Here is a 12,767-nt window from a genome sequence, read left to right as displayed (position 1 = left end):
TATATATATATATATATATATATATATATATATATATATATATATATACGCACACATATATATATATATGTTTGAACGTATTCGTTACTCAATTTGTTTATTTTACTTGTACATATCTATTCTATTTCTTTTATTTTGTTAGTATGTTTGGTTTGGTTCTCTGTCTCCCCCTTTTCGACTGTGAGCCCACTGTTGGGTAGGGACCGTCTCTAGATGTTGCCAGCTTGGACTTCCCAAGCGCTTAGTCCAGTGCTTGCACACAGTAAGCGCTCAATCAATGCGATTGAATGAATGAATGAATGAATGAATGAATGAATGAATGAATGAATGCGGACTCCGCGCTGGAGACTCCCGATCCCGGATTCCGGGCTCCGGATCCCTCCCTCCTGACTCCCGTCCCCTGGATCCGGACTCCGCGCTCGGGGCTCCCGATCCCGGATTCCGGGCTCCGTCCCTCCTGGCTCCCGATCCCGGATCCCTCCCTCCTCCCGTCCCCCGATCCCGGATTCCTCCTCCCTCCTCCCTCCTCCCGACTCCCGTCCCGGGGATCCGGACTCCGGGCTCCGCGCCCCGGGCTCTCGCCGCGCCCCCTGTCGGTCGAAGCGGGGACGGCGGGACCCCCCCCCCCCCCAAAAAAGCAGCAGCTCCTCCCGGGGATGGAAGTTGGGAAAAGTTTTCCAAGTTGGAGAGGGGAGCGCGTCCCGCCCCGTGCGCGCGCACGTGGGTGGGAGGGAGGGAGGGAGGGAGGGAAGGGGCGCGGCGCCGCGCTGACACGCTGACATGCATCTCATCGGGCACCGCCTCCCGGCTCCTCTCTCCCGCTGAACCCCGCGGGGATCCCGGCTTCCCGTCCTCCTCCTCCTGCTCCCGCTTCCCTCCTCGTCCCGGCCCCGTTGGGCGGGAGATGGCGGATCCCGGGCGGCGGCTGGACCGCGCCGGCCCTCCCCGCCCGCCCCTTTAAACGGGGGGGGGGGGACCCCCGGGAGGGTGAGGATGCCGCCCTTGTCGGGGCTGGTGGGGGCCGCCCTGCTCGGAGCCGTCGCCCTGCACTGCGCCCTGGCCCGGACCCCCGACACCCCCGTGCCGGGGGCTCCCTGCCGGATGCCGGGATCGGTGAGACCTCGGGGGACCCCGGGGGACCCCGGGGGGGGGGGGGGTATCCCAGTCATCATCCCTTCCTTCGGATGCACGGGGCGTTATACCGTGTGCGCGGCACTGGACTAAACGCTTGGAGAGTACCGTTCAGTGATAGGGAGCGCTTCTACTGTGCGCGCAACACTGGACTAAACGCTTGGAAAGTGCAGTTCGGTGATAGAGAGCGCTTGGAAAGTACAGTTCAGCAACAGAGAGAGGGCTTCTACTGCGTGCGCGGCACTGGACTAAACGCTTAGAAAGTACAATTCAGCAACAGAGAGAGAGCTTCTGCTGTGTGCGCGGCACTGGACAAAACGCTTGGAAAGTACCGTTCAGTGATAGCGCTTCTACTGTGTGCGCGGCACTGGACTAAACGCTTGGAGAGTACCGTTCAGTAATAGGGAGCGCTTCTACTGTGCGCGCAACACTGGACTAAACGCTCGGAAAGTACCGTTCAGTGATAGAGAGCGCTTGGAAAGTACAGTTCAGCAACAGAGAGAGAGCTTCTACTGTGTGCGCAGCACTGGACTAAACACTTGGAAAGTACCGTTCAGTAATAGGGAGCGCTTCTACTGTGCGTGCAACACTGGACTAAACGCTTGGAAAGTGCAGTTCAGCAACAGAGAGAGAGCTTCTACTGTGTGCGCAGCGCTGGACTAAACGCCCACTGTTGGGTAGGGACCGTCTCTAGATGTTGCCCACTTGGACTTCCCAAGCGCTTAGTCCAGTGCCCTGCACACAGCAAGCGCTCAGTAAATATGATTGATTGAAATACAGTTCAGCAACAGAGAGAGCGCTTCTGCCGTGTGCGCGGCACTGGACTAAACGCTCGGAAAGTACAGTTCAGCAACAGAGAGAGAGCTTCTGCTGTGTGCGCGGCACTGGACTAAACGCTTGGAAAGTACCGTTCAGTGATAGAGAGTGCTTGGAAAGTACAGTTCAGCAACAGAGAGAGGGCTTCTGCTGGGTGCGCGGCACTGGGCTAAATGCTTGGAAAGTGCCGTTCAGTGATAGAGAGCGCTTATGCTGTGTGCGCGGCACTGGACTAAACGCTTGGAAAGTACAGTTCAGCAACAGAGAGAGAGCTTCTACTGTGTGCGCGGCACTGGACTAAACGCTTGGAGAGTACCGTTCAGTAATAGCGCTTCTACTGTGTGCGCAGCACTGGACTAAACGCTTGGAAAGTACCGTTCAGTAATAGCGCTTCTACGGTGTGCGCGGCACTGGACTAAACACTTGGAGAGTACCGTTCAGTAATAGGGAGCGCTTCTACTATGCGCGCAACACTGGACTAAACGCTTGGAAAGTACCGTTCCGTGATAGAGAGCGCTTGGAAAGTACAGTTCAGCAACAGAGAGAGGGCTTCTACTGTGTGCGCAGCACTGGACTAAGCGCTTGGAAAGTACCGTTCAGTGATAGAGAGCGCTTATGCTGTGTGCGCGGCACTGGACTAGACGCTTGGAAAGTACCGTTCAGTAATAGCGCTTCTACTGTGTGCGCGGCACTGGACTAGACGCTTGGAAAGTACCGTTCAGTAATAGCGCTTCTACTGTGTGCGCGGCACTGGACTAAACATTTGGAAAGTACCGTTCAGTAATAGCGCTTCTAATGTGTGCGCAGCACTGGACTAAGCGCTTGGAAAGTACCGTTCAGTGATAGAGAGCCCTTGGAAAGTACAGTTCAGCAACAGAGAGAGGGCTTCTACTGTGTGCGCGGCACTGGACTAGACGCTTGGAAAGTACCGTTCAGTGATAGCGCTTCTACTGTGTGCGCGGCACTGGACTAAACGCTTGGAGAGTACCGTTCAGTGATAGGGAGTGCTTCTACTGTGCGCGCAACACTGGACTAAACGCTTGGAAAGTACCGTTCGGTGATAGAGAGCGCTTGGAAAGTACAGTTCAGCAACAGAGAGAGGGCTTCTACTGTGTGCGCGGCACTGGACTAAGCGCTTGGAAAGTACCGTTCAGTGATAGAGAGCGCTTATGCTGTGTGCGCGGCACTGGACTAAACGCTTGGAAAGTACCGTTCAGTGATGGCGCTTCTACTGTGTGCGCGGCACTGGACTAAACATTTGGAAAGTACCGTTCAGTAATAGCGCTTTTACTGTGTGCGCAGCACTGGACTAAACGCTTGGAAAGTGCAGTTCAGCAACAGAGAGAGAGAGCTTCAGCTGGGTGCGCGGCACTGGACTAAACGCTTGGAGAGTACCGTTCAGTGATAGGGAGCGCTTCTACTGTGCGCGCAACACTGGACTAAACGCTTGGAAAGTGCAGTTCGGTGATAGAGAGCGCTTGGAAAGTACAGTTCAGCAACAGAGAGAGGGCTTCTACTGTGTGCGCGGCACTGGACTAAACGCTTGGAGAGTACCGTTCAGTGATAGGGAGCGCTTCTACTGTGCGCGCAACACTGGACTAAACGCTTGGAAAGTGCTGTTCGGTGATAGAGAGCGCTTGGAAAGTACAGTTCAGCAACAGAGAGAGGGCTTCTACTGTGTGCGCGGCACTGGACTAGACGCTTGGAAAGTACCGTTCAGTGATAGCGCTTCTACTGTGTGCGCGGCACTGGACTAAACATTTGGAAAGTACCGTTCAGTAATAGCGCTTCTAATGTGTGCGCAGCACTGGACTAAACGCTTGGAAAGTACCGTTCGGTGATAGAGAGCGCTTGGAAAATACAGTTCAGCAACAGAGAGAGAGCTTCTACTGTGTGCGCAGCACTGGACTAAGCGCTTGGAAAGTACCGTTCAGTGATACAGAGCGCTTCTGCTGTGTGCGCGGCACTGGACTAAACGCTTGGAAAGTACCGTTCAGTGATGGCGCTTCTACTGTGTGCACAGCACTGGACTAAACACTTGGAAAGTACCATTCAGTAATAGAGAGTGCTTCTACTGTGTGCGCAGCACTGGACTAAGCACTTGGAAAGTACAATTCAGCAACAGAGAGAGAGCTTCTACTGTGTGCGCAGCACTGAACTAAACACTTGGAAAGTACCATTCAGTAATAGAGAGCGCTTCTACTGTGTGCGCGGCACTGGACTAAACGCTTGGAAAGTACCGTTAAGCAATAGGGAGCGCTTATGCTGTGTACGCAGCACTGGACTAAACATTTGGAAAATGCAATTCAGCAATAGAGAGCTTCTACTGTGTGCGCAGCACTGGACTAAACACTTGGAAAGTACCGTTCAGTAATAGAGAGCGCTTCTACTGTGTGCGCAGCACTGGACTAAACACTTGGAAAGTACTGTTCAGCAATAGGGAGCGCTTCTGCTGTGCCCGCAGCACTGGACTAAACGCTTGGAAAGTACAATTCAGCAATAGAGAGCTTCTACTGTGTGCGCAGCACTGGACTAAACACTTGGAAAGTACCGTTCAGTAATAGAGAGCGCTTCTACTGTGTGCGCAGCACTGGACTAAACGCTTGGAAAGTACCATTCGGCAATAGGGAGCGCTTCTGCTGTGCACGCAGCACTGGACTAAACGCTTGGAAAGTACCGTTCAGTAATAGAGAGCTCTTAAACTGTGCGTGCAGCACTGGACTAAACACTTGGAAAGTACAGTTCAGCAATAGAGAGCTTCTACTGTGTGCACAGCACTGGACTAAACGCTTGGAAAGTACAATTCAGCAATAGAGAGCTTCTACTGTGTGCGCAGCACTGGACTAAACACTTGGAAAGTACCGTTCAGTAATAGAGAGCGCTTCTACTGTGTGCGCAGCACTGGACTAAACGCTTGGAAAGTACCATTCGGCAATAGGGAGCGCTTCTGCTGTGCACGCAGCACTGGACTAAACGCTTGGAAAGTACCGTTCAGTAATAGAGAGCTCTTAAACTGTGCGTGCAGCACTGGACTAAACACTTGGAAAGTACAGTTCAGCAATAGAGAGCTTCTACTGTGTGCACAGCACTGGACTAAACGCTTGGAAAGTACCATTCAGCAATAGGGAGCGCTTCTGCTGTGTGCACAGCACTGGACTAAACGCTTGGAAAGTACCATTCAGCAATAGGGAGCGCTTCTGCTGTGTGCACAGCACTGGACTAAACGCTGGGAAAGTACCGCTCAGTAATAGGGAGCGCTTATGTTGTGTGTGCAGCACTGGACTAAACGCTTGGAAAGTACAATTCAGCAATAGCACTTATACTGTGTGCACAGCACTGGGTAAATACTTGGAAAGTACCATTCAGTAAGAGCGCTTATACGGTGTGCACAGCACTGGGCTAAATACTTGGAAAGTACCATTCAGTAATAGAGAGTGCTTATACTGTCTGCTCAGCACTGTACTAAATGCTTGGAAAGTACCTTTCAGCAATACAGTGCTTACTGTGTGCGCAGCACTGGACTAAACACTTGGAAAGTACAATTCAGCAATAAAGAGAGAGCGCTTGCTGTGTGCGCAGCACTGGACTAAGCGCTTGGAAAGTACAATTCAGCAATAGAGTGCTTATACTGTTTGCAGAGCACTAGATTTAATGCTTGGAAGGTAGAGTACAGCAATAGAGAGTGCTTATACTGTGTGCACAGCACTGGATTAAGCGCTTGGAAAGTACAGTTCAGCAATAGAGAGCACTTATGCTGTGTGCACAGCACCAGACTAAGCGCTTGGAAAGTACCATTCAGCAATAAAGAGAGAGTGCTTATACTGTGTGCACAGGACTGGACTAAACGCTTGGAAAGTACCATTCAGCAAGAGAGCACTTACTGTGTGCACAGCACTAGACTAAGCGCTTGGAAAGTACAATTCAGCAATAGCGCTTACTGTGTGCGCAGCACTGGTCTAAGCGCTTGGAAAGTACCATTCAGCAATATAGAGAGAGCGCTTACACTGTGTGCACAGCACTGGATTAAACGCTTGGAAGGTACAATACAGCAATAAGGAGAGACAATCCGTGTCCTCATCCAGATGTGCGTAGGTGAGGATTCTGTGATGCCCAGGGAGGGGGAATCATAATAATTATCATTATTATAGCATTTGTTAAGCACTTACTAGGTGCCAAGCACTGTTTTAAGCACTGGTAGATGCTGTATTGACTTTTGTTGCTCTAGTGTACTTTCTGAGCACTTAGGACAGTGCTCTGCACACAGTAAGTGCTCAATAAATGCAACTGAATGATCGTATGAATGCTCTGCACACAGTAAGGGCTCTGTAAATGTGATTGAATGAATGAATGGATATAAGGTAATTGGGTTGTCCCACGTGGGGCTCACGGGCTTCACCCCTATTTTACAGATGTGGTAACTGAGGCACAGAGGAGTTAAATGGCTTGCCCAAGGTCACGCAGCAGACAAGTGGCAGAGCTGGGATTAGAACCCACGTCCTCTGACTCCTAAGCCTGTGCTCCTTTCCAATACGCCACGATGCTTCTCACGCTGCTGGTCTCTTGGCTCCCAGCCCCGGGCTCTTTCCACCGGGACTAGCCATTTCCCAGGAGCCAGTAAAAATGACAGTGTCGGCTCAGCGCTCACTCTGGGCTGAGCACTGTGCTTGGGGCCGGGGCGGATGTGGGATGATCTGATGGGATACAGACCTCGTTCCCCTCGGGATTCCCAGTAGGGGAGAAGAGTCTGGGGGATGTGAACCCCGCTCTCCAGATGGGGAAATGGAGGCCCAGAGACGTTAGACAACTTGGGTCAGGTTCTCCCCCCGAGTCCCCCTTCCGCCTCCGCTATTTCTCGCCTCTCACCGCTCCCCTCCCTCCTTCACCCCTCCCTGTCCCCACAGCAGGACGACCTGAACTCTTTCCTCTGGACCGTCCGCCGGGACCCCCCCCGCTTACCTGTTTGGGACCATCCACGTGCCCTACACCCGCGTCTGGGACTTCATCCCGGACAACTCCAAGGCGGCCTTCGCGGCCAGCGCCCGCGTCTACTTCGAGCTGGACCTCACGGACCCGTTCACCATCTCGGCCCTGGCCAGCTGCCAGCTGCTGCCGCCCGGGGAGAACCTGCAGGGCCTGCTGCCCCGCGAGCTCTACCACCGCCTCAAACGCCACCTGGACTACGTCCGGTTCATGATGCCCGCCTGGGTCACCCCGGACCAGCGGGGCCGCGGCCTCTACCCCGACTACCTCTTCAACGCCATTGCCGGCAACTGGGAGCGCAAGAGGCCCGTGTGGGTCATGCTCATGGTCAACTCGCTGACGGAGGCGGACGTGCGGTCCCGGGGGGTGCCCGTACTGGACCTGTTCCTGGCCCAGGAGGCCGAACGCCTGAAGAAGCGGACCGGGGCGGTGGAGAGGGTGGAAGAGCAGTGCCTCCCGCTCAACGGCCTCAACATCTCCCAGGTGGGGCCGGCCGCGGAGGGGTGACCGGGGGGGGGGGGGACGGGGCCTCTAGGCCCACTGAGTCTGCTCACAGGGGCAGAATCCCCCCAGGCTGGGGAAAGCTACCCCTAGATCCGCTAATGGCCATCCTCAGGGCAGCATTAGACACCCCCTAAGCAGGGGGATATTGTCCCTAGGCCTCGCCCGGGCTGGGGCGGGCGGTAAGAACGGCAGAGAGTTTCCCCTGAGCATCTGCTGATAACGAACTGGGCTCGGGGTATGCAATAATAATCCTCATCACTGTCCTATTTAAGTACATACCACATACCGAGCACTACGTGAAGCGTTGGCATAGAGGCAAGATAATGAAGTCGGACACAGTCCCTGCCCCACACGGGATTGACAGTCCTCTCTAGACTGTAAACTCGTTGTGGGTAGGGAATGTGTCTATTATATTGTACTCCCCCAAGCGCTTAGTACAGTGCTCTGCACACACAGTAAGGGCTCATCTGCCATCAGTCGATCGTATTTACAGTAAGCGCTCAGTAAATACGATTGACTGACTAAGGGAGAGGGAGGACCGTTATTCAATCCCCGTGTGACAGATAAGGAAACTGAGGCTCAGAGAAGTGAAGTGATACCACTCCCCCTAGACCTAGAAGCGAAATGAGGAGGGGGTTTCTGTCAGGGCCGGGCTGCCGTTCTCCCCCGGACCTGCTGCTGCCTTGGCCCTCAACGGAGCGAAGGCCTGTTGGAGCAGACAGCAAAATGCCAGCCACAGCAAAGAGATAATTAATCCATCGGGGCTATTTATTGAATGCTTACTGTGTTTAGAGCACTGTACTGAGCACTTGGGAGAGTTCAGTGCAACAGAGTCGGTGGACACGATCCCTGCCCACAAGGAGCTTACAGGCTAGAGGGGAAGACAGATATTAAAATCAGTCTCAGAGAGGGGAAAGAGCAGAGTGTAAGGAGGTGGACAGAAATGCCGTGGTGCCGGGGGTGGGTGAGCCCCAAAGTGCTCAGGGGGGACAGTCCAAGCACGCAAGAGATGAAGAGGAAACAGAGAAGGCCTCGGAGGAGATGTGATTTTTAGGTGGGCTTTGAAGGTGGGGAGAGCAGTGGTCTGCCAGGTGAAGGGGGAGGGAATTCCAGGCCAGAGGGAATCTGTGGGAGAGGGGTTGGCGGCGAGGTAGACGAGATGGAGGGACAGTGAGTAGGTTGGTGTAGGAGTGAAGTGTGTAGGTTGGGCTGTACAGGAGAGTGTCAAGGTAAGGTAGGAGGAGACAACCGACGGTGAGGAGTTTCTGTTTGACGTGGAAGTGGATGGGCAGCCACCGAGGCTTTTGAGGAGTGGGGAGATGTGGACTGAGCGCCTTTTATAGAAAATGATCCCAGTGGCAGAGTGAAATATGGACTGGAGAGGGGAGAGGCTGAAGGCAGGGAGGTCAGTGAGGAGGCCGATGCGGCATCTGAGGCGGGAAATGACATGTGTCGTCCTCTGGTCACCTCATCCTGTCGGTCTAGAGGGCAGTGGGCAGGACCTGTGTCCACTCCCTTCCAAGGCTCTGGGAGCTGCGGCCAAGGGCTGGGTGACCCCCTTTTCCTCGCTTGACCTCTGGTCCCTAGTTGGTGGGGGTGGGGAGGGGGGGTTTGCTGCTCTGAGGCCAGGCCTTGCCTCCCCCTCAACCCCGGGTGCCATCGAAGCAGATTCAGACCCTCGGGGCTGTCGTTCTGCCACCTCCCCAAGCTTGTGCATCCGGGCAGACGAGTGGGTCTCCCTGGGCTAGTGGACCTTCCCAGTTTGCCAATCTGTTGCCCCCTGAGCTCTGGGCTGTAGCCAGGACCTCTGGGACCGAGCCCCCAAGGCTTTAACATTGCAGGGTCATGGCTGGTAGAGGGAGGGGCCTATTTCCTTACAGTGGATGGTTCCTGCCGCCTTCCTCCCATCCCGCTTGGAGACCCTCTCCCGGGGCTCCCAGAGGGGCTGGGATCCCACCCAACCAAGCTCTCGCTGAGGGACACCCCCCGCCCCACCCCATGATGAGGGACAAGCAGTCCCTCCTCCCCCGCTGTTGTTGTGCTAATGGTGTGTGTGGGGAGGAAACCGACCAGAAATGAAAGTCACAGGTTCGGCAGCCTGGTCTGTGAAAGGGTGTGAGTGTGTGTGTGTGTGTGTGAGAGAGAGAGAGAGAGGGTGTGTGTGTGCAGTTTGATGTGCACATCTGTGATACATTATTGTCCCAAAATATCTGCTAAGGGCATTAGATCTTTTGACTTTTACTTGGTTTTAGCGTTTCTGTTGTTGCAAAATATTTTTGGAGGGGGGACGGGAGGAGGGGATCCTAAAATAGAGCCTTTTTTCTTGGGAAGGCCTGGGCATTCTGGGGCTGGGGCTTTGGGCCAGAGGCCGGGGCCGGGGCCAGGGTTGGGGAGGGACGGACTCCATGGGCCAGACTCCAGGAGACCACAGAGACCACATTCCCTTGGGTTTCAGTCCTGCCACTTCCGAGGGCCAAGGTCCCGGCTCGTCTGTGGAGGCCGGCCAACGTAGAGGCTGGGGAGGCCGTGGGACCTTGGGCCCCGGTGTGGAAAACTGCGCCCTTCCCACTTTACTTCGACTTCACTCCCGTCTAAACCCCGCAGCTCCTGTTGGGGGGTCGGAGGAGTCGGGGCCAACAGGGAGGGGCCGGGGGAGAGGCAGGGGGATGGGCAGTGGGACCCCAACCCCTGGCCTGTCCAGCCGCTGGTCCCCCAGGGCCACCTGGCCTGCCCACCGCGAGCCACCGTTCTGCATGGTCCATGGATTGCTCAGTACCATTCACGTTCTCTCATCCCTACCCCTTGTGTTCTCGCTTACTCTCGTTTTTTAATGGCATTTATTAAGTGTTTACTGTTTGCCAGGTGCTTAAGCGCTGGAGTAGAGAAGCAGCATGGTGTAGTGGATGGAACCCAGGCGTGGGAGTCAGAAGGTCATGGGTTCAAATTCCGGCTCCTCCACTTGTCCGCTGTGTGACCTTGAGCAAGTCACTTCACTTCTCTGGGCCTCAGTTACCTCATCTGTAAAATGGGGATTGAAACTGTGAGCCCCACGTGGGACAGGGACTGTGTCCAACCTAATTTGCTTGTATCTACTCCAGCGTTTGGTACGGTGCTTGACACATCATAATAACAGTAATGATGGCATTTATTAAGCACTTACTATGTGCAAAGCACTGTTCTAAGCGCTGGGGAGTTTACAAGGAGATCAGGTTGTCCCACGGGGGGCTCACAGTCTTAATCCTCATTTTAGAGATGAGGGAACTGAGGCACAGAGAAGTTAAGTGACTTGCCCAAAGTCACACAGCTGACAATTGGAAGAGCCAGGATTTGAACCATGACCCCTGACTCCAAAGCACGGGCTCTTTCCACTGAGCCACGCTGCTTCTCTGCTTCTCTATGTTAAGCACATAGTAAGTGCTTAACAAATACCACAGTTATTATTATTATTACAATCTAATCCTGATCATTCTGACTCACAAGCCTACGCTTTCTCCACTAGGCCACTCTGCTCTTCTCTCCACTAGGCCAAACTGTGTCTCCCTTGGGCTTGAGCGCTAAGAGCGAGTGGACAGGGGTGCCGCAAATTCATTCATTCATTCAATCGTATTTATTGAGTGCTTACTGTGTGCAGAGCACTGTACTAAGTGCTTGGGAAGTACAAATCGGCAACCTATAGAGACGGTCCCTACCCAACAACAGGCTCACAGTCTTGAAGGGGGAGACAGGCAACAAAACAAGTAGACAGGTGTCAATACTGTCAGAATAAATAGAGTTATAGCTACATACACATCATTAATAAAATAATTATAGTAAATATGTACAAATAAAATAAATAGAGTAATAAATATGTACAAATATGTACAAGTGCTGTGGGGAGGGGAAGAGGGGAGGGCAGATTGCAAAGGCGGTCGGGTGGGACTCAGCCCAGAGGCTGTAAGGCCAGGCCGCAGCGGGCGGACAGCTGGGTAGCGGCTGCGGTCCGCACTGTCCCGTGCTGGCCAGCTGTTTCTCAGGGTTGCTGCCCTTTGGACAGAGACCCAGAACCAGCACCAACAGATGTAGTGGCTGGTGGGGTGGATTGGGGATTGGGTTTGGGGGAATGGGGGGCTGTAGCCAGAACTGGGACTCTTCCCCCATCCCCTCCCTCAGGACCTGCCCCGAATCCTGGAAGGGCCTTGTCATTTTAATGAAACACACAATTGTGACGATCACCACAAAAGGGCTGGAGAGTGGTGATGCTGAGCTAGGCTTTGGTGCTCTCATGACTTACCAGCAAGGCTTGGGAGTGGAGACCTGAGGTAGTGTGTGTGGGGAGATACAAAAATGGAGGGGCTCAGCTTGCCCCGAGTTGGCAACCCTGGGAAAATTGCTCCAGTTACAAATGCTATCAGATGGGCTATCAATCTATGGTATTTATTATTATAATCATCATTATTAAAAGCATAACATCACTACTGCTAACAATGATTGTGCTATTTTGTTAAGCCCTCATATGTGCCAAGCACTCTACTAAGCCCTGGGGAAGATGGAAGATCCTCAGAGCCCACACGGAGCTCACATTCTAAGCAGGAGGAAGAACAGGTGTTGAATCCCCACTTTGCAGACGAGGGAACTGAGGCCCAGAGAAGTGAAGCGACTTGCCCAAGGCCACCCAGCAGACAAGTGGCAGAGCTGAAATTGGAATCCAGATCCTTCGACTGCCAGGCCCGGGCTTTTTCCACTAGGCCACACTGCTTCTCAGAGCTTACTGTGGGCAGAGTTATTGAGTGCTATGTGCAGTGCTTGGCACACAGTAAGAGCTTAGCAAGTACCACAGTTGTTTTTCTCATTGTTAGCACTGTGCCAGGGTCTGTCTGGCTCAGGCCCTGGACCTGGTGGGGGTGAGAGGTCCATCTGTCCTTCTGTCGGTGGGGATCGGCATTGGCATCGAAACTGCTGGCCTATTGGCCAGGGATTTGTCCCCCACGGGGTGGGATTCCCAGTTTTGGGGGTGGGGTGGTCCCTGGCAAGTGGGGTGGGAGTTCCCGGCAATGGGGTGAAGAGAGAAAGGCGCTGGGCTGGAAGAGGGAGGCAATGATCAGTCAGGCTTTGGGCCCCGGGGCTGGACACTGCAGATAATAATAATTATGGTATTTGCTAAGTGGTTCCTATGTGCCAAGCATTGTTCTAAGTGCTGGGCTGGATACAAGATAATCAGTTTGGACACGGTCCCTGGCCCTCATGGGGCTCACAGTCTTAATGACCTGCCTAATTCATTCATTCAATCGTATTTATTGAGCACTTACTGTGTGTAGAACACTGTACTAAGCGCTTGGAAAGTACAGTTCGGCACCTGA

The 12,767-nt window shown here is 53.7% G+C and overlaps 1 protein-coding gene across 1 annotated transcript in view; it reads left to right on the top strand.

The window, feature by feature from the left end:
- Window positions 1-993: 993 nt before the first annotated feature.
- Window positions 994-12,767, top strand: part of TRABD2B (TraB domain containing 2B) — a 72,053-nt gene continuing 60,279 nt past the window's right edge. The window contains 3 exon segments of the mRNA XM_038760149.1: window positions 994-1,113; window positions 6,849-6,890; window positions 6,892-7,410. Coding sequence (XP_038616077.1) covers window positions 994-1,113; window positions 6,849-6,890; window positions 6,892-7,410 — 681 coding nt within the window.

The sequence above is a fragment of the Tachyglossus aculeatus genome, chromosome 18 (assembly GCF_015852505.1).
Source record: "Tachyglossus aculeatus isolate mTacAcu1 chromosome 18, mTacAcu1.pri, whole genome shotgun sequence".
In the NCBI taxonomy this organism is placed as follows: Eukaryota; Metazoa; Chordata; class Mammalia; order Monotremata; family Tachyglossidae; genus Tachyglossus; species Tachyglossus aculeatus.
The sequence above is the reverse complement of the archived record's forward strand: the minus strand, read 5'-3'. Positions and strand labels throughout refer to the sequence as shown.